At 43.9% G+C, this 22468-nt stretch overlaps 1 protein-coding gene across 3 annotated transcripts in view; it reads right to left on the bottom strand.

The window, feature by feature from the left end:
- Positions 1 to 22468, bottom strand: part of cylda (cylindromatosis (turban tumor syndrome), a) — a 72073-nt gene that overhangs the window by 46250 nt on the left and 3355 nt on the right. For 2 of the 3 annotated variants that reach the window (XM_038806705.1, XM_038806704.1), the window contains exons 2-3: positions 14479 to 15150; positions 3239 to 3538 (exon numbers count right to left, since the gene is read on the bottom strand). In XM_038806705.1, coding sequence (XP_038662633.1) covers positions 3239 to 3538; positions 14479 to 14982 — 804 coding nt within the window. In that variant the 5' untranslated portion in view covers positions 14983 to 15150. Of the gene's footprint in view, positions 1 to 3238; positions 3539 to 14478; positions 15151 to 22468 lie in introns of those variants that run through there. The other variant, XM_038806707.1, reaches the window with a different exon arrangement.

Genomic DNA, 22468 nt, shown 5'->3' with positions numbered 1-22468 from the left:
CCAAAAAGGCGCCGGAATGTGGGACTAGGGGCTTTTCGCAGTAACTTCATTGCAGTGTAATAAGTCTATTTGTGACAATAAAAATTATATCAAATTTAATGCACCCAAATTCAAAATGCACTGGAAGGAAAAATGTGAGACAAAACGGATCTCAAATAGCAAAGGAACAAGGCAAAGCGACCTGGGAATCTTAGTGGACCAAGTCTAACCAATGCAAAGCAGCAAATCTAATGGAATGTTAAATTGCTCTACTAATACAGTACAATTCGAGTCACAGAAGGTAATCATCAAAATTTATATGCACTGGCCAGACCACACCCTTAATGCTGCATCTAATTCTGGTCTCCAAGAAATCATTCAAGCACAAAGGCAGCTGGTGCCAGAGATCAGAGTTGTTATGAAGCACTGCAGAGGCTTGGGCTTTTTGGTTTAGAAAGGAGGCAAGCTGCTAGAAATTTTGGAAAAAGTAATTCTGGATACAAAGCATTCCATACACCTGGATCACATATACTTTTGAACGAAGGAGGGGAAAGTAAAAACATTATTGAAAAAGTATCCATTTGGCTCAGTGGGACAAAGTGAGAACATTGGATAGAATTTACAGGGCAGGTGGAGGTCATTCAGCCCATCGAGTCTGCACCGGCCCTTGGAAAGAGCACCCCACTTGAGCCCACGCCTCCACCCTATCCCTGTAACCGCAACTAGCCTTTTTTGGACACGGAGGGCAATTTAGCATGGCCAACCCACCTAACCTGCACATCTTTGGACTGTGGGAGGAAACCGGAGCACCCGGCAGAAACCCACGCACACACGGGGAGAACATCCAGACTCCGCACAGACACTGACCCAAGCTGGGAATCGAACGTGGGACCCTAGAGTTGTGAAGTAACTGTGCTATTGTACTGTTACGGTATACTTACTAAAAGGAGAACTTTCCTCATTTAGAATTTTATTTCAAGAGAAAGGAATATTATACATCTTCCCTGAAGAAGCTTGAACATAGTTGTCTGAGTGTGGGATCTCTCCACTTCTGAAAATTTTTTCTGAGATTCAATTTATTGTTGCCAACAGCCCTCTAGCCCCGCACCCAAGTGCTTTGTATGAGCTTCCCTAATAAATGCTGGCAGGCTTTCAAGCTGAACAGAGAAGGGCATCACAATGGTCCAATCCTTGGCTGATGTCTACCCGTCCCAAGGGTCCATTTATCTGCCAACAGGAGCAAGAAACCAGATATTCTCCTCCCCCACAGTGAAAAAAGGGACAGCACCTAGGACCTTCGCAGTCTGCAAGGCTTGGGAAGATCATGCAGCACATTTATCCATTGGGAATCAGACAAAATCAACAGCACTTTTGCTTCTTAGTCATATGGGTCTGCATTTTTAAACAGCGCATGGGCTATTATATTTTCCTGCCTGAAACCAGACTTTAGCAACAGAAGAAAAATCAGAGGAGGAACAGTGGAAGAATGTATATCACCTCTCAAGGGCAATGTTTTGCTATGTTGGATTCTCTCTTCTACTGCACAGACCCCTCCCCTTTTAAGCATTTCTTCAGATTCATCTTTCCACCTAAAATGGTGCTTTTAGAGAGAGATGTTGGTGAATACAAGAATGTGGTATAATTGAAATTCAAATGCAGGGTTGGGGGGGGGGGGGGGGTGGGGAGGGGGAGAGGAGTGTGGGAGGACCTTAATCAAAGAGAAGGGGAATACTTCCAGTGACCTGTTCAACATTTCCCCATTTACCCTTTATTCATCACAATTTAAAAGCAATTTGACATTTATTGCAACGGTGTTTGTGGGATCTAGTAAACAAACTGACTGCTTATTTTTCTACAATAAAACAGAGACAACATTTTAAAAATTACTTAATTGGCTGTGAAGATCCTGAGGCACTAAAAGCATTATACTAAAGCAGGTTCCTTCTTTGCTGCAGTTTGGTGAAACAGGTGATTATCAGTCCCTTCTTATTTCTGCTCTTTAAAGTAAATGATTAGGGATTTTGGAGCACAAGGGAAAAGAGGGAGTAACTCTAAGAGAGCACTGGAGGCCACAGAGAGGGTGGGAGACAGATGCACACAGAGAAGGAAGGTGGGAGACAGACGCACAAACGAGGGAGTGTGGGAGACAGACAGACAGACGCACACAGAGAGGGAGTGTGGGAGACAGACAGACAGACGCACAAATGAGGGAGTGTGGGAGACAGACAGACAGACGCACACAGAAATGAAATGAAATGAAAATCGCTTATTGTCACGAGTAGGCTTCAATGAAGTTACTGTGAAAAGCCCCTAGTCGCCACATTCCGGCGCCTGTCCGGGGAGGCTGGTACGGGAATCGAACCGTGCTGCTGGCCTGCTTTAAAAGCCAGCGATTTAGCCCAGTGAGCTAAACCAGCCCCAGAGAGGGAGGGTGGGAGACAGACGCACACAGAGAGGGAGGGTGGGAGACAGACGCACACAGACAGGGAGGGTGGGAGACAGACGCACACAGACAGGGAGGGTGGGAGACAGACGCACACAGAGAGGGAGGGTGGGAGACACGGAGAGATATAATATAATAATCTTTATTAGTGTCACAAGTAGGCTTAAATTAAAACTGCAATGACGTTACTGTGAAAAGCCCCTAGTCGCCACATTCCGGCGCCTGTTCAGGTACACAGAGGGAGAACTCAGAATGTCCAAATTACCTCGAGAGGGAGAGAGAGAGGACGGGTTAATTGCTGAGAGGATGTTTCCCCTCATGGGAGTCTCAGAATTAAAGGGGTGCAAATTTAAGCCTGAGAAAAGGAGGATTTTTTCTTTCTCAGAGGATTGAGTGTCTTTGGAATCCCTTGCCACAGAGAGCTGAAGGGTTCTTGTGTATATTTAAGGCTGAGATAGATAGATTCTTGATCAGTAAGGGAATCAAGGATTGCGAGTAAAGGGCAAGAAAGTGGAAGTGAGGAACGTTATTTCAGCCATTATCCTATTGAATGGCGGAGCAGGTTCAATGGGCCGAAGAGCCTACTTCCGTCCCCTTTCTTTTGGTCTTACAGTTGAAGGGTGTTTCAATTGCCTCACTGATGAAGCTGTATTCATAGGTGTAGTTCTTGACATCATTAGGCTCAACATTTCCAAAAGAAAAATTACTTCTATGCTTACCCTCAGAGACAGGTGACAACTAGTTTCAAATATAGCAGCAGAAGGTGTTCCACATCAGAGAATAAAATCATAAACACTTACAAAGAAATCTTCTCACCATGTCAACACCTAAAAAATAGCCATAGTCTTCTTTCCCTGATAGTAGACCGCAAAATACGACTGTTCCAAACATTAGATCATTTTCTATGTATGTAGACACCCTGGAGTTAATTTCTATTGCCGACTTCTCACTGTACAGAAACATTTCAGTGTTGCCAGATTGGAGTTCAGTGTCATCTTCCTCTTCAACAAGTTCCAGTTTGTCAAAAGGAACAAAAACTCCACAATCATCTTCACACCTAAAGAGCTGTTTTCCTTTGTACGAGCCATCGGTGTAGCCTTGACCCCTGCCTTCTTCCTGTTAAATCAGAGCCATTAATATCTTAATAAAATAGGCTTCAAATTACAAATAAACTGAGGAATAAAGATATTACACAAAATAAATAACTGGCTATCCATATGCAAACCATAAATGGTTATAATAGCAGGTATATTCCCTACAATCAAAAAGACCAGTGAGAAAACAGTTGTTTGATTAAGTGTCACACTGCGATTTGTTTTTTAATAAACAGTAAGAATTTTGGAATCTGTTGAAATGCTACATTCCAACCAAACTGACTGCTCACAGGGTTAAAATATAAATCAACAGACCCAAGACATTGATGATGCACGTTAAAGCCAAATGTGTTCATTTGTAGAATTTCACATCTTAGACTAATTCTAATGCAATGATGACCCACCATTTCAACCCAAGACAGCCCCAATTCCTTTTGAGATTAGGAGAGTATTTCTTTATACCAAAGAGGTAGGTGGTAGCCAATTTTCTGGACAGGTTGACTGGTGAATTCACCGAATGGAGAGAAAGCTTTATCAAAGTGTTTCTCAGTTCATATAAAGGAAGTGCATGAAAGAAAAGCCAACACCCGGTTCAAATCACTCATGGGTCCTATCGTTACACCCCAGGTTTAATGGACAGTACAGTAAGCTTCTGAAGAAAAACATTTGGATCACTTACATTAGTGACAAGGAGAATATTTGAAGACCTAAAACTTTACGTCACTTTTGTGGTTCTTCCTATTTTTATTCACGCATGCATTTAGTCTGTGGAGTTCTCCGAATTATTATACTTTGCATTTTAACTATGGAATCTCTCATGTAAACTATGGAAATGACTTGAGTAAGGATTTCAAAAGGAAGCAGGAATTCAAAAACGAGGAAGTAAAGGAAAACAAATAAGGAATAATTTCCAAATTTTAAAGCTATTATTGAAGAAATTAGTCTAGAGAATGTAAATGAACTTAAGATAAATGTAAAATGATTACTTTGGCAGCAAGCAACCAGAGTAAAAACATGCACATATAAAACCCTGCTCATCAGAAAAGGGATCTGGGTGTTGTGTGTTTAAAAAACTGTTGAAACCATTAGCTGGCTTCAGTGAAAACAAACAAGGTGTGTTGCAGTAACAGAGGAACAGAAGACAAATCAAGGTGAAAACAGGTTTATGCCCTGACCAACTCTTTCATGGTGTGCTGTGTCACCATAACATAGGAAGGACATCATGGAGAAGGGTACAAAATAACACTGACAGGATAGCAGGTCTCAGTATTTTGAGGAACTTGTCTTATAGACTCATGGCAAATAAAGAAAGTTCCCAGTTTCCAGGGAATTTACAAGGTTATCTACTGTATAGATTAGAACTATAAAATCGGTTGTGCAGAAGGCTATTCGGCCCATTGAGTCTGCACCGACCCTCTGAAAGAGCACCCTAAGTAGGCTCACTCGCCTGGCCTATCCCCGTAACCCACCTAATCTGTACATCCCTGGACTCGAATGGGCAATTTTTTTTTTTTAAATCATGGACAATCCACCTAACCTGTATATCTATGGACTGCGGGAGGAAACAGCAGCATCCAGAGGAAACCCATGCAGACATGGGGAGAAAGTGCAAACGCCACACAGTCACCAAAGGCTGGAACTGAACCCGGGTCCTTGGTGCTGTGAGGCAGCAGTGCTAACCTCTGTACCACCGATTTATTAGGAATGTTACTTTCTGTGGCATCGCACAAGGGATCTGTAGTGTTGAACCATTTTATCTTGAGGTTTCCAAAGGATATGGTGACAGAATATCCTAAAACTCAAGACCACAGAAACTGTGACTAAAATAATTAAAAACAGCAAAATAACTCAGAGAACTTAATTTATAATCTGACACCAGGTAAACATTACAGGGAAACTGAAACCACTCAAACCTCATTTACCATCGTGGAGAAGAAAAAAATAGAAATTGGTGAAGAATGCAGCACAGCTAAGTAGGTAAGAATAAATTAACAGATTATAGAAGATCAGCCAGCACTAAATCAAAAGTTATATCAGCAGCAGGAAGCAGCAAATGCAAGATAATTACCGGCTGATGTAATGGGCAAAATGGGCCTGCATCTGGCAATCATTTAATACAGATAAATGTAGCATTAGGCATTTTAGGTAGCCCCAATGCAAGCGTTTAAACAAAGTTAGCAACTTTTATGGCTATTAAGTGAGAGAAAGACTTGGATGTTTTAGGACATGAATGTTTGAATGGATGAGATTTTACAAAAGCAGAAAATTGCCAGGATGATTAAAATACTGAGCAAAAAAACATTTATGTTGTATTTACACAGGATCTCGATTGGGCCTCATTTAGAATATAAGATGATGCCACAAGAAAGAGGCAGGAGTAGGCCATTCAGCCCCTTCCACCATTTAAAATTGTGGCTGATCCATTAGTTGCCTGAACAACAACACCCCCCCCCCCCCCCCCCCCACCACATCCCCATACAACTCTAGAGTACCTTGCAGATCAATGCGCTTAGCACAGCCTTGAATATATTAAATCATCCAACCTACATTGCTCTCCGGAGAAGAGAGTTCCAAAATCTAATGACTCGCAAGAGAAGAAATTAATCTTAATCTTCATCAGGGGGGACCCCTTATATTTAAACTGTGTCCTCTAGAGGAAACATCCGCAAAGCATCTACCCCATCAAGCCTCTTCTATGGTTCAATAAGATCACCTTTCATTCCTCTAAATTCCAGAGTATAGGCCAAATTTGCTCAACCTTTCCTCATAAAGCATCCACTTTCATCCCAGGAATCTGTCTAATGAGCCTTCTCTGAACTGCTTCAAAAGCATGTATATTCCCACCCCCCACACCCTTAATTAAGGAGACCAAAATTGTACACAACACTCCAGATTTGGTCTCACCAAAGCCACGTAAGCAGTTGTATCAAGACCCCTTTTTATCTTCCTTGCAATAAAGGCCAACATTCACTCCCTTTCCCAATTACTTGCTGTATCTGTATGCCAACATTTTGCCACACATGTACAAGGATGTCCAGATTCCTCTGTACCACAGTCTCTCTTTAAATATTACTCTACTTTTCTATTCTTCCTCTCTAAGTGGACAATCTCACTATTTACCATGTTATACACCATCTGCCAAATGTAAGCCCATTCACTGAATCTATCCATTTGCAGGCTCTTTGCATCCTCCTCAACTTCTTTCCCACCTATCTTTGGTTGTCAGCAAATATGGCTGCAATACAGTCATTAACATAGATCATAAATAGTTGAAACCCATCACTTGTCCCTCTAGCACTCCACCAGTTGCAGTTTAACAACCTGAATATGAACCATTGATTCGGACTGTTTCCTTTTAGATAACCAATGCTCTATCGATGGTAATATATTATACCCCTTACATCATGAGCGTTCATCTTCATGGTAACCCATGTTCAACCTTATTGCATGTCTTTTTAAAATCCAAATGCACTACATCTACTTGTCCCCCCCCCCCCCCCCCCCCCCCTTTATCCACCCTGTTTGTTACACCCTCAAAAGAACTCTAATAAATTTGTCAACCATGTTGACTCTGCCTGATCATTATGATTTTCCAAATGGCCTGTTACTATTTTGCTAATAATGGATTCCAGAATTTGGAACTGGCCCTTAATTTCCTGCTCTCTATATGCTTCTTTCCTGGAATAGAAAGATTACATTTGCAATTTTCCAATCCGCTGGGAACTTTGCATAATTTAGGGAATTTGAGAAGATTACAAAAATAAATGCATCCATGATCTTAAACAAAATGGCTGCAGGGATAATGTGGCTAGTTTTGATCCATTTATAGAAGGTGATGTTGAAAACTTGGAAGAGGTACAGAGGAGGATTATTAGACTGACACACAATTTAAAGATCCATAATAGGAGAAAAAAATACTAATCGTTTTGCACTAGAAAAAAAATGTAGACTAACAAGATCTTTATTTTTTAATATAAATTTAGAGTACCCAATTCATTTTTTCCCAATTAAGGGGCAATTTAGCATGGCAAATCCACCTAGCCTGCACATCTTTGGGTTGTGGAGGCGAAACCCACACAAACATGGGGAGAATGTGCAAACTCCACACGGACAGTGACCCAGAGTTGGTATCGAACCTGGGACCTTGGCGCCGTGAGGCAGCAGGGCTAACCCACTGCGCCACCGTGCTGCCGTTAACAAGATCTTTATAATGATGATGTGGAGATGGCAGCATTGGACTGGGGTGGACACATAAGAAGTCTTACAACACCAGGTTAAAGTCCAACAAGTTTATTTGGAATCATTAGCTTTCGGAGCTCAGCTCTTTCATCAGGTGAGGGTGAATGTATTAAATTTGGTTTCTGTGGATAAGTTATTTAAATCAGATAGACAAAGAGGACCAGAAAACAGGATACTTTCCACAAGCAGATCGGGCACCTTCATTTCTTTTTGCAGTGTTATTGACCGACCAAGTGCAGATTCACTTCAAACACTGAAAAAGAAAACTTGGTAAGTTCCTGACTGGGACAGACACGAGGTTGGTGGAGCATTAAGGAATGTTTCTTTGTCACAGGGTTTTTTCGTGGGGAAATTCATTTACGGGATGCAGGCATCGCTGGTTAGGCCAGCATTTATTGCCCATCTCTACTTCCCTTCAGAAGGTGGTGGTGAGCTGCCTTCTTGAACCGCTGCAGTCCTTGGGCTGTAGGTACACCCGTTATGCTGTTAAGAAGGGAGTTACAGGAAGTTGCCCCAGCAACACTGAAGGAATGGTGCTGTATTTCCAAGTTGGGGTGGTGAGTGACTTGGAGGAGAACCTCCAGGTGGTGGGGTTCCCAGGTATCTGCTGGTTTTGTCCTTCTAGGTGGTAGTGGTTGTTTGTTTGGAAAGTGTGGTCTAATGAACCTTGGTGAGTTACTCAGTGCATCTTGTAGAATAGATGGTACACATGGCTGCCACTGTTCGTTGGTGGTGGAGGGTTTGACTGTTTGTGGAAGGGGGAACAATCAAGCGGGCTGCTTTATCCTGGATGGTGTCGATCTTCTGGAGTGTTGTAGAAGCTGCACTCATCCAGGCAAGTGGGGAGTATTCCATTACACTCCTGATTTGTGCCTTGTAGATGGTGGGCAGGCTTTGGGGAGGTGGGGGGTGGGGGGGGGGGGGGGGGAGGAGATCAGGAAGTGAGTTACTCGCCATAGGATTCCTCGTCTTTGATCTGCCCTGGTAGCCACAGTAGTAATGTGGCAGGTCCAGTTCTATTTCAGGGTATAGACAATTATGTTTTTTTTCCTGACAGTAAAGTTGTTTATAAAAAAATAAAAGCTTCCAATGTATTTTAAGAGGACATTTAGCTTGTTCAAGCATGTATGCAATTATATATGTGCATAACGCAAAGAGAGAGTTAAATTCGCTTCACCATTGGTCATCAACGGAGGTAATGTTAGAGACCCCCACAATGTAATTAAAAGAAAGCAATTTAGAGTACCCAATTATTTTTTCCAATTAAGGGGCAATTTAGCGTGGCCAATCCACCTAGCCTGCTCATCTTTGGGTTGTGGGGTTGACACCCACGCAGACACGGGGAGAATGTGCAAACTCCACACAGACAGTGGCCCAGGGCTGGGATCAAACCCGGGTCCTCAGCGCCCTGAGGCAGCAGTGCTAACCACTACACCACCTTGCCAGCCCCCACAATGTAATTGGCTGGAGCAGGCATATTTTGTGCCACGCAAACAATAAGCGCAATCGAATGGTCTCATCTCGCGTGACTCGGTGATGCGACGAGGCAGTAAATCTCACAAGAGGGCCACTCGGAGCATTGGCAAGACGTCGTGATATGGATCTCTCCCTCACTGGGCGTGATCCAGATTAACATATTTAAATAAGCCATTAGGTCCAGAAACTAAATAGCCTCACCTGGGAGACTTTGCCATGGCGCTGTTTAACACTGGTCCACACAAAGATGGATCAGGCCGTAACGGCACCTGGGGGTGTCTCCCAGGCCATTGGAGGCCCGCGGCTGGTTGGATTCTGGGAGAGGTAGTACCCTGGCACTCCTGGTGGCACCTAGGCACTGCTCCCAGGCACCCTGGCACAGCCAGAATGGCAGGGTTTACTGCCAGGGTGCCAAGATGCCCATGGCAGGGATTGGGCCTGGGGTTGCCATGCCCTTGAAATAGGGTGACAGGGGCCTGGAGATATTTAGGGGCAAAATGGGGTGTGGGGGGGGTCTGGAGGCCACGTGAGGATGCTGACATGGGGTTTGAAAGATTGGTGAGTCATCTTGAGGCAAGTGCGGTTTTGGTGGGGTGTTGCTGACCAAAAACTGACAGTCCCATTGGATAAAGCCGAGAAATGCCCCACACTACATGCCCAAAATGGGAAATTGCACCCAATGTGTTGAGAATTTTCCATACTATATTTTTCCTGCATTTCAATTCTCTAGCATGTGATTTTCACTGCACAAATCTATATTTAAGTAGTTTACTGTCTTTCTGAAACAATGACAGAACCGGAGTATAATATTTACCAAGAGAAAAACCTGACTATCAATATTCCAGGAAAATCAAACAACAGGCGCTGCCTGATCTGTTGAGGATTTCCAGTATTTTCTATTTGTCGTTCGTATTGGAACATAGACCTAAGAATTTAGCCGCATCTTCCCAAGCTTATTTATTCCCCATTTCCTCTTATCTTATTCCTTCTGCTTCTACTACCACTGCAGACCACAGTAATACGATGACCATTTTCTGACTGAGATACTGGCATCTGGATATTCCACACTCCTACTTGTCATCAGCTGACTACACAGCTCTAAAGACTTTAGTGCCTGCTGAAATAAAAATTTATGCTGGCCAAAATCATATTCTAAAAATACTTAAGACTACACAATTTTACCACGGTCTATTTTATTATGCAAATGATAGGAATATATAGCATACCAAAATTGTCATCTTATGCTTTATCAAAACCACTTTGTCTATGTCACCTGTGGAACTTTCCATGTGATAACAGTCTACTTAATAATAATAATCATTATTATTACTTTCCGTATGATAATGGTCTACATAGCCAATTTCCTGCTATGTCAGTAGGTGCACTCTAATACAATTCCCAATGTTAATCTACGGCTTCCCATGACACACCACCTTATGCTGCATTTTTTTAAAAACCTGCCAACTACCTGTCTGGGTCCTCCCATAGACATTTTATAGTTCGAAAAGTAAAAAGTTAAGAGAGAGAAATGAGGGGTGGCATGGCAGAAGGGGTGGAGGCAGGAAGTTTGAAGTCTCCTATCCACACATCCTGGGTGGGGAGAAGGAGCAGCAAATGGAAGTCATGAAAAAGTACCTGAAGAGTGAAAAAAGTGACAGGGGAGTGGGGGTGGATGGTGTTGAGAGTTTGTAGGGCTAACAGTGTAGGAAAACTGTCAGGGAAGAAAGGGGTTATGGGAGCTAAATAGAAAATAAAGGTGTTAGAGGGGGTGGGAAGCCACATTTTCCACAGCCTTTCGCAGGTGGCTAAACTGGTGGTGTAGGAGCGAGGGTTTCAGATTTCTGAACCATTGCAATCTCTTCCGGGGCAGATGGGACCTGTACAAGAAGGACGGGTTGCATCTAAACTGGAGGGCACCGATATCCTGGTTGGACGGTTTGCTAGATTCACTCGGGAGGATTTAAACTAGTATGGAAAGTGGGTGGGAACCAGAATGTGATCTTAGACAGTATAATAACTGAAGGAGAAATAGATAGCCAATATAAAAGAACAGGCAGAGCAGAAAAGGTGACAAGTGTGAAAAGGGAGGTGGTCAATGCAGGATTGAGGGTGTTGTACCTAAATGCGTGCAGTGTACGAAACAAGCTTGTTGCACACCTTGAAATTAGCCGTTACGATGTTGTGGGCATCACAGAGACGTGGCTGCAAGGGGATCAGGGCTGGGATCTAAATATCCAAGGATATGTGTCCTATCGACAGGACAGGCAGATGGCCAAAGGGGGCGGGGTTGCATTGTTAGTGAAGAATGAAGTTAAATCGATAGCAAGGAGCGATGTAGGATCAGAAGGCATAGAATCTCTGTGGGTAGAGTTGAGGAATCGCAAAGGTAAAATGAACCTGATGGGAGTAATGTACAGGCCCCCTAGCAGTAGTCAGGATGTGGAGCAGAAAATAAATCAGGAGTTAGAAAAGTCATGTAAATAAGGCACAATAATCATGGAGGACTTCAATATGCAGGTTGGTAGTGGATCCCAAGAAAAAGAATTTGCAGAATGTCTAAGAGACATTTTTTTTGGAGCAGCTTGCGACAAGAGCCCACTAGGGAACAGGCAATTCTGGATTTGATGATGTATGATGAGGCAGACTTGATTAGGTAACTTAAGGTGAAGGAACTCTCAGGGAGCAGTGATCACAACATGATAGAATTTACCCTGCAGTTTGAGTTGGAGAAGCTGCAATCAGTTATAACGGTATTGCAATTAAATAAGGGTAACTACAAAGACATGAGGGAGGAGCTGGCCAGAGTTGATTGGAAAAGGAGCCTAGCAGGTAAGACAGTGGAACAGCAAAGGCAGGAATTTTGGGGGGGTTATTCGGGAGGCACAACAGAAATTTATCCCAAGGAGGAGGAAACATGCTAAGGGGAGGACAAGGCATCCATGGCTGTCGAGGGACGTCAAGGACAGCGTAAAAGCTAAAGAAAAAGCATACAAAGTGGTGAGGATTAGTGGGAAGTCAGAGTATTGGGAAGCCTTTTAACAGCAAGCACAGGACAACTAAAAAAGCAATAAGGGGGGAAGAAGGTGAAATTTGAGTGCAAATTAGCTAGTAAATTAAAGGAAGATAGGAAGAGTTTTTTTCAATATTTAAAAGGTAAGAGAGGGGCAAAAATAGACATTGGACAACTGGAAAATGTGGCTGGAGAAGTAATAATAGGAAACAAAGAAATGGCAGACAAACTGAATAGTTACTTTGCATCAATCTTCACGGTGGAAGACACCAGTGGGATGCCAGAGGTCCAGGAGAACCAGGGGGCAGAGGCGAGCGCAGTGACATTCCTAAGGAGAAGGTTCTGGGGAAACTGAAAGGTCGGAAGGTGGATAAATCACCTGGACCGGATGGACTACACCCCATTGTTCGAAACGAGATAGCTCAGGAGATTGTGGAGGCATTGGTGATGATCTTTCAGGAATCACTGGAGGCAGGAAGGGTCCCAGAGGACTAGAAATCTGCTCGAGTTCTTTGAGGAAGTAACAAGGAAGTTAGACAAAGGAGAACCAGTAGACATGATTTATTTAGATTTCCAGAAGGGCTTTGACAAGGTGCCGCATCGGAGACTGTTAAATAAGTTAAGAGCCCATGGTGTTAAGGGTAAGATCCTGGCATAGATAGAGGATTGGCTGACTGGCAGAAGGTAGAGAGTGGGGATAAAGGGGTCTTTTTCAGGATGGCGGCCGGTGATTAGTGGTGTACCTCAGTGGTCGGTGCTGGGACCACAACTTTTCACAATATGCATTAATGATCTGGAGGAAGGAACTGAAGGCACTGTTGCTAAGTTTGCAGATGGTACAAAGATCTGTGGAGGGGCAAGTAGTATTGAGAAAGCAGACAGGCTGCAGAAGGACTTGGACAAGCTAGGAGAGTGGGCAAAGTGGCAGATGGAATACAATGTGGAAAAGTGTGAGGTTATGCACTTTGGAAGGAGAAATGGAGGCATAGACTATTTTCTAAATGGGAAGATGCTTAGGAAATCAGAAGCACAAAGGGACTTGGGAGTCCCTGTTCACGCTTCTCTTAAGATTAACATGCAGGTTCAGTCGGCAGTTAGGAAGGCAAATGCAATGTTAGCATTCTTGTCGAGAGGGCTGGAATAAAAGACGAGGGATGTTCTTCTGAGGCTATGTAACGCTCTGGTCAGACCCTATTTGGAGTATTGTGAGCAGTTTTGGGCCTCGTATCTAAGGAAGGATGTGCTGGCCTTGGAAAGAGTCCAGAGGAGGTTCACAAGAATGATCCCTGGAATGAAGAGCTTGTCGTATGAGGAACGGTCGAGGACTCTGGGTCTGTACTCATTGGAGTTTAGAAGGATGAGGGGGAATGTTATTGAAATTACAGGATATTATGAGGCCTGGATAGAGTGGACGTGGAGAGGATGTTTCCACTTGTAGGAATACCTAGAAGCAGAGGACACAATCTCAGATGGAAGGGACGATCCTTTAAAACAGAGATGAGGAGGAATTTCTTCAGCAAGAGGGTGGTGAATCTGTGGAACTCTTTGCTACAGGAGGCTGTGGAGGCTAAATCACTGAGCGTCTTTAAGACAGAGATAGATAGGTTTTTGATGAATAAGGGAATCAGGGGTTATGGGGAGAAGGCAGGAGAATGGGGATGAGAAAAATATCAGCCATGATTGAATGGCGGAACAAACTCGATGGGCTGAGTGGCCTAATTCTGCTCCTGTCTTATGGTCCTTTATTCACTACACAATGCCATGCTGTCTGGATCATTCAAAAGAGGAAAAAGGGGGAAAAATTACAAGTAAAAAAACAAGATTTAAAAAATGTTTAAAAAGAGATAAAAGGATGCAGAAAAGGTGGGAGAGAACCTTCACCAAAGTGACAATTGTGACAAGATAAACTTAATTCTTCAACTTCCCTCGTTAAAGCGTAGAAGGTCCACTAATAATTAACTTTTCACTCTGTTCAGGATCTGCTCGGACAGATAGAGACCAATGTGTATCCTATAGGACTCTACAAATCAGGAAAGAAATTGCTTTTTTCCAGAGCAAGCATGCAGAATAATTATTAAGGCAGAAAATGAGCTGATTTAAGGATTGCAGTCTTTGACTATTCAACATCAAAGTTAACTGGGAAAGACATAAAAGCTTCTACCTCCCTCCCCCTCTTTTAATTCAATATAATTTACCTTATTACTTTCAAGAAACAGAAAAGAATTTGGAACACTTACCAACAATTCCACTCCAAAACACAATTCACACAGCAACTTGCTCTGTAGCAGCGATCCCTTGAATCGTACAATACCGGGTACTTTCTCATCACCAGACCTCAGCTGAACTTTAACCCTAGAATCATAATCAATCTGGAGTGCTTTCTGCAGTTTTGGTTTGTTTTTGGAAAGAACATGCCTCTCATCACAGGCTGAAACAGCTAAAAGCAGTTCAGCTATCCTTCCCTCAATTTCTTGCAAATCTTTTTCTTCAGCAAGCATAACAGTATATGGCTGTTCTAAGCACTGCACAGTAATAAACCCTCTTTTATTCTTGTTAGAATGAACATTTGACATGTGAGGACCTCGATCATGAAGCATTAGCATGCGACCTTTAACTAGTCTTAAAGGTATTTGAGTATGTTTATCAATCGCACTACATTCTTGAGGAACCAAATAATATTTGAATTCATCACGAAGTGTCACATTGGACTTCTCTTTGCTCCATATAGCAGAATTCAACATGATGCAGGTTTTCAGTAAAAATGTGTTGATCGTATTCTCAAAGTCAATGTGTTATTATGATTCTAAGCGCCCGAAGGATGTACATTCGTCATTCTGCTGAACACAGATTCTGCAGCAGGAAGATAAATTCTTCAGGTGAAGGACATTTGTCAAAGATTTGTTGGACAGCTGGAAAAGAAAAAAAAGATGGTATTTTAATATTATTCTAACCATTTTTTAAATAAACTGTTCTATAATTGCCACACAAAATACAGGAGGCTGTGCATCATGGATACATGAATTATTCAGCAAAAGTTATAATTGCATCTGTTTTGTGAACTTAGTCACTCTAGCATAGTGGTCATGTTACAGAACTAGCAATCCATAGGTCTGGATTAATTATCCTGACAAAAGTCCAAATTCTGCAATGGCAGCTGGAGAAATTTAAATTCCGCAAGTCAGTTATTTGCATCAAATTGCATGAAAATGTTTAAGAAGAATAAAAATGAAGATAAATCAAATATTTCAGCCAACACCCACACTCCTCCATCCTCATCGCCTGGTACGTACTGTCCCACTGGCAGACTTAACCTGATACCTCATCGCATCAGGTAAACATGGGCAAGGAAACCTCCAGCTAATTATCATCTCCCACTCTCCCTCAGATAATGAATCAATATCCCTTCATGTTGAGCACCACTTGGGACTAACACAGAGGGTAGCAAGGGCACAGAATGGGGTGGCAGGGTGCAGAGTGGTTAGTACTGCTGTTTCACAACTTCAGAGACCTGTGTTCAATTCCAGCCTCAGGTGACCACCTGTGTGGAGTTTGCACTTTCTCCCCGTGTCTACATGGGTTTCCTCCGGGTGCTCCGGTTTCCTTCCACAATCCAAAGAAGTGCAGGTTAGGTGGATTGTCAATGCTAAATTGCTCCTCGTTTTCAAACGGTCAGCAGGGATTATGGGGATAAAGTGGAGGTGTGGGCTTTTCCAAGGGGCAGTGCAGACTCGATAGGCCGAAAGGCCTCCTTCTGCACTGTAAAATCGATGATTCTATGATTGTGGGTGGACTTATTTGTGTAGAAGCAAGAATCACTCAGTTGTATAATTGATCAAGTTATGAAGGACGTCGTTAATAGATTGGGCCGATGGCAACTGGCAGCACGGAAACCAGGAGGAAAATAATCTACTTGACCTCACCAATCTACCTAATGCTGATGCACCCTCTTATGTTGTATGCTCCTTACCCTGTGATACGCGAGATATGTTCAGAACAGATCAAGCAGCTCAAAACTGGACCCACTCAAGACACGACTGGCCTTGTGAATTCCATCACAATCTGTAACCTCATGGCCCAGTATATCCCTCATTAGGGGAGGCCATAGTAACAGATGATAATAGGCTGCTGTCCCCTTTGAGGGGGAGATCTGACTGGTGGTGATTTAACCTGAAGATCACCACACCTCAGGCAAGGGGCAAGGTTGAGAAAGCAGGGTCTTCATGAATAACCTCAGATGGTACAGGAATTTAACTCGCACTGCTGGCCTTGCTCTGCATCATAAACCAGCGTCTAGCCAAGTGAGCTAAACCAGCCATTCCACTTCTAATACTATCAAATCAGGGGATCATAGAAAAGTTGTAGCAGAGAAGGGGCCATTCGGCCCATCTTGTCCATACCAGTCAGCGGACGCTCAGCTGCCTTTTCTAATTCCACCTTCCAACACCCAGTCCATAGCCCTGTATCTTACAGCACTGACGGTGCAGGTCCAGGTACTTCGGTTCAATGGGAAGTGTGGAACCAAATGTCAGAAACAGCACCAGACACATCTAAAATGAGGCGCCAACTTGATGAAGCAACATGGGACTAAATGCAATTGCAAAATAAGTGAGCACTCTGGATACAAAGGATGTGTCCCAACAACTTGCAACTGCAGTATTGAAGACTTGTGCTACCATGCTGGCAATGCCTCTTGCCAAACTGTTCCTGTACAGCTCGAACTCGGCATCCACCTGACAAAGTTAGAAACTGCCCACCTATATTCTCTTTTTCTGTGAATGGGATAAATCCAATTTGGCAAGATCATTCTACTCTCAATCAACAAACCATTAGGTGTCAGAGACAATAGGGACGGGATTCTCCGACCCCCCGCCGGGTTGGAGAATCGCCAGGGGTCGGTGTGAATCCCGCCCCCACCAGCTGCGGGGGCGGGGATCGCGCCACGCGGTCGGCGGCCGCTGGCAGCGCCCCCCTCCCCGGCGATTCTCCCACCTGCAGTGGGCCAAAGTCCCGCTGGTTCTATGCAGATCCCGCCGGCTTAAATTGGACTAGGTCCCTTACTGGCGGGACCTAGCGGCGCGGGCGGGCTCCAGGGTCTTGGCCTGGTGCGATCTGGCCCCGGGGATGCCCCCACGGTGGCCTGGCCCGGAATCGGGGCCCACCGATTCGCGGGAGGGCCTGTGCCGTGGGGGCACTCTTTTCCTACGCGCCGGCCATGTAAGCCTCCGCCATGGCCGATGCGTATGTGAATCCCCCACCTGTGCATGCGTGGGGATGACGTCAGCAGCCGGTGACGCTCCCGAGACCCGCGCCGGCCGGCGGAGTCCCTTCGCCCCAGCTGGAGAGGCTCCAAAGGCCTTCCACGCCGGCCGGCGGGAAGCAAACCACTCCACCGCCGGCCCCTGAAGGTGCGGAGGATTCCGCACCTTTGGGGCAGCCCGACGCCGGAGTGGTTCACGTCACTCTGTCCCGCCGGGACCCCCCGCCCCGCCGGGTACGGAAGAATCCCGCCCGTGATTTCTAGACTCTTAAGGTGTCAAGAGAGATATGGGATGAGCGCTGCAGTATGGCACTGAGATAAGAGGTTCATCCATGATCATGGCAGAGTAGGCTCCTATTTTTTATGTTTTTACATTTCTACAATTTTATCAAGCACCATTTACTCGCGAATAACCTGCTCAGCAATATTCGGTGTGGGTTCTGCCAAGGCCACTTGGCTCCAGACCATAAAATACAGCTTTGGTCCAAACATGCACAAGAGTTGAAACCCAGGCGGAACGTGAGAGTGAGATCAAGGCAGCAATTGACTAAGTGTGGTGTTAAAGAGGCGTATTGAAGAGAATGGAAATCGGGTGGGATAAAAATCCCCACTGGCTGAAGCCATACATGTCACAAAGGAAAGTTGTGGTTGTTGGAGGCCAATCAACTCAATTGCAGGATATCACTTCAGAAGCTCCTCAAGGCTCAATCCAAAATCCAAATCACCTTCAGCTGCTTCATTAATGACTCTTTGCTCCATCATAAAGTCAGAGGAGGGGACACTTGCTGATAATTGTCCAGTGCTCAATTCATAGAAGCATAGAACATAGAAGGAGGCGGCCATTTGGCCCTTCAAGCCTGCTCTGCCATTTATTCTGATCATGGCTGATAATCCAACTCAGTAACCTGTTCCTGCTTCCCACCAGCCCCCAACCCCCATGTTCTTTGATCCCTTTGGCCCCAAGTGCTATATCTAACTCCTTCTTGAAAACATACAATGTTTTGGACTCAACTATTTCCTGTGGTAACGAATTCCACAGGGTCACTCTGTGAAGAAATTTCTAATTTCAGTCCGAAATGGTTTACCCTGTATCCTTAGACTGTGACCCCTTACTCTGGACTATCCGACCACCGGGGACATCCTTCCTGCATCTATCGGGTCTAGTCCTGTTAGAATTTTTTTGGCTTCAATGAGATCTTCCCTTATTCTTCTAAACTCTAGCGAATATAATCCTAACCAACTCAATCTTTCCTCAAACGTCAGTCCCACCACCCCAGAAATTAGTCTGGTAAACCTTCGCTGCACTCCCTCAATAGCAAGAACACCCATCCTCAGATAAGGAGACAAAAACTACACTATATTCCTGGTGTGGTCTCGCCAAGGTCCTGTATAATTTCAGCAAGACATCCCTATTTGAATTCCACTTGCAACTCTTCAAATAAATAATGAAGCACCGACTGTCCTCATGCAATAAGACATGGATAATATTCAGGCTTGGTGTGATAAGACAAGTAACATTCATGCTACACAATTGTAGAGCAACAACTAGCTCCAACAAGATAGAGAATATCCTCATTTCCTTGACATTCAATGGTATTAGCATTGTTGAATGCCCCACCATCAACATCCAGCAGGAGAAAGGTGATCAGAGAAACTCAACTGGGACCAGCAGGTCAGATGCTGGGAATTTTGCAGGAAGTAACTAGTCTCCTGGCTCCCCAAAGTCTGACCACCATCTACAATCAGGGGCTGGTTTAGCACATTGGGCTAAATAGCTGGCTTGCAATGCAGAACAATGCCAGCAGCACGGGTTCAATTACCGTACCAGCCTCCCCAAACAGGCAACTGGGGGCTTTTCACAGTAACTTCATTGAAGCCTACTTGTGACAATAGGCTATTATTATTATTACTACAAGGCACAAGTCAGGAGTGCGATGGCAAATTTAATGCAGCAAATCCCAAAGGCTCCTTCGAGAGCACCTTCTAAACATACAATCGCCACTACCTCAAGGATCACGGATAGTAGGTGCATGGAAACAACCAGCACCTGCAAGTTTCCTTCCAAGTCACAGCTCATGAACAATTGTTTGAAAACGTCAGACGTACTTACCCAAGCAGGATTCACCACCTCGATTTTCAAAATGTATATAATTCAAGCCACAGATTTTTTTTTTCTTAAAATAATATAGAACCAGAGCTGCACAGTGACGCAGTGGGTTAGCCCTGCTGCCTCACGCGCCGAGGTCCCAGGTTCGATCCCGGCTCTGGGTTACTGTCCGTGTGGAGTTTGCACATTCTCCCCGTGTTTGCATGGGTCTCGCCCCCACAACCCAAAGATGTGCAGGCTAGATGGATTGGCCATGCTAAATTGCCCCTTAATTAGAAAAAATGAATTGGGTACTCGAAATTTAAAAAATAATAATAATATAGAACCTAGCGATTATTTGCCTTTGTGAGGGTCAGGTTTTCATTTTGTGAATGTTTGAAGATGTAGCTTGTCAATGTTAAGATCAGGAAAAACAGTGTTCATTCCTAACCCAGCCGAACTGCATACAACCTGTCCAGGGCAGTGCTGTTTTCTACTCTACCTTCAAAGAAGCTGAACAAAAGCAGCTCCCAGCTCACTAACAACAATCCTTTGAATTCTAATTCTCAGGGACAGAATTTAAATCCTGCCAAGGTCTCGCATCCATATTAGGCTTTTTAATGTTCACAAGTTTAATGTATTCAATAAAAAGAATTCACTGAAAACATTGGTTAGATGAGGTATTTTGAGTGACTGTTGAAGTGAACTAATGTTTCTGCCAGGCTGAATGAGTGTTTACGAAGAGCTCTGAAGCAGAACTCCAATATTATAGTTGCAGTCAGTCAACCACTCAAGTCTAAATCATGCTGAAGAGCCACCTGTTTGAAATGCTGATCATGCTGCACACTTGAGAGAGAGAATATACCCTTCAGATAGAAGTTCAATCACAGAATTGTTCTGGCACAGAAGGGCATTTGGCCCACCGTGTCTGCACCAGCTCTCCGAAAGGGTAACACATAGTTCCGTTCTCCTGCCTTCTCCACGTAATCCTGCACATTTTCTCTCTTCAAATTCCAGTCCTTCTCCACCACACTTTCAGGCAGAGCATTCCAGGCCCTAATCATTTCTGCACAAAAAAGTTTTTTCTCATATTACTATTGATTATTTTACTAATCACTGGAAATCTGGGCACACTCGGTCACAATCCCTTCATGAGTGGGAACAGTTTCTCTCTAGCTACTATGTCTGTACCCCTCATGATTTTGAATGCCTCCAACAAATATTCTCTCAGCCTTCTTTTCTCACAACTTCTCCAATCTACCTTCATCCCAGGAACCATGCTTGTGAATCTTTTCAGCACTCTCTCCATTGCCTTCACCTCTTCCTGAAGTGTGGCACCCAGAACTGGAAGCAATATGCCAGCTGAGGCCAAACTAGGTGACTTACACAAGTTCAGCATAACCTCCTTGCTCTTGTACTCCATGCTCATATTAACAAAGCATGTGATACTGTATGTTTAATAGGAGGATGTTTAATAGCCACTCGCTAAATCTGTCCTACCATATTAAATGACATATACATGCAGGTCCCTCTGATTCGTCCCTCCTTTAGAGTTGCACCCACAATTTTATACCATCTCTCCATACTATCTTTTGTTCTTTGTAACAAAATGAGAGACTTCACTTTTCTCTGCATTGAACCTCTTGCCATCTGTCTGCCCATTCTACAAACCTGTTGATGTCTTTTTGAGGTTCTGCACTAGCCTCCTCAGTTCATAATGTTTCCAAGTCTTGTATCATCCACAAACTTACTTAATTTTGCTCACACGTCTGCTGTGTAGTACTGTATCAAATGCCTTTTGGAAGTTCATGTACACCACATGAACAACATTGCCTTCATCAACCTTCTCTGTTAACTCTCCCATCTCGAGTAAGTTAGTTAGACATGATTTTCCCTGGCTTTCCTGAATTAACTTGTATTTGCCCTTAAGATTATTAACTTTGTCCCAAATTATTGTTTCTATAAAGTTTCTTCCACCAAAGTTACACTATTGGCCTGCAGTTGCTGGACGCATCCTTACACCATTTTTTGAACAAGAGTGTAACGCTTGCAATTCTCTAGTCCTCTGGCACTATCCTAGAATCTGAGGAAGACTGAACAATTATGGCCAGTGGTCCACAATTTCCTCTCTCACTTCTCGCATCTGGAGATGCATCACATCTGGTTCAAATGAAGATAACCTGTCCAATGTCTGCCCCTTTTCATTTTGAACCGTGCTGCCCCTTTTCATTTTGAACCGTGCCAATGTCTGAATTACCTCCTCCTCCTCCTCCTCCTCCTCCTCCTCCTCTTTTGCCTGGGTAGCATGTATTCTTCCTTGGCAAAGACAGATGCAAATTATTCATTTAGTACCTTAGCTATGTCCTCTGCCTCCATGCATAAATTCACTCCTTGGCTCTATGCCTCCTTTTATTACTTATTTGCCTATAGAAGACTTTAGAATTCCCTTTTATATTAGCTGTCAGTCTCTTTTCATACTCCCTCTTTTTGTTTTTTCACTTCCCTTCTGAACCTTCAATTGTCAACCTGGTTCTCAATTGTAGTTTCAGCCCGACACTTGGCATACACACTTTTTCTTCTTTATCTTAATTACTATCTACTTCATCAACCAAGGAGCTCTGGATTTGTTGCCATACCATTCCCTTTCAAGGGAATAAATCTAGACTATATTTGGATAATTAAAATCCACTAATAGAAGTACTCTACAGGGACGGCACAGTGGTTAGCATTGCTGCCTAAACGGCTAAGGACCCGGTTTCGAATCCCGGCCCTGGGTCACTGTCCGTGAGGAGTTTGCACATTCTCCCCGTGTCTGCGTGGGTTTTACCCCCACAACCCAAAGATGTGTAGGATAGGTGGATTGGCCACGCTAAATTGCCCCTTA

Source organism: Scyliorhinus canicula, chromosome 9 (assembly GCF_902713615.1).
Source record: "Scyliorhinus canicula chromosome 9, sScyCan1.1, whole genome shotgun sequence".
Taxonomy (NCBI): Eukaryota; Metazoa; Chordata; class Chondrichthyes; order Carcharhiniformes; family Scyliorhinidae; genus Scyliorhinus; species Scyliorhinus canicula.
Note: the sequence above shows the minus strand (reverse complement) of the source record. Positions and strands in the feature narration are given on the sequence as shown.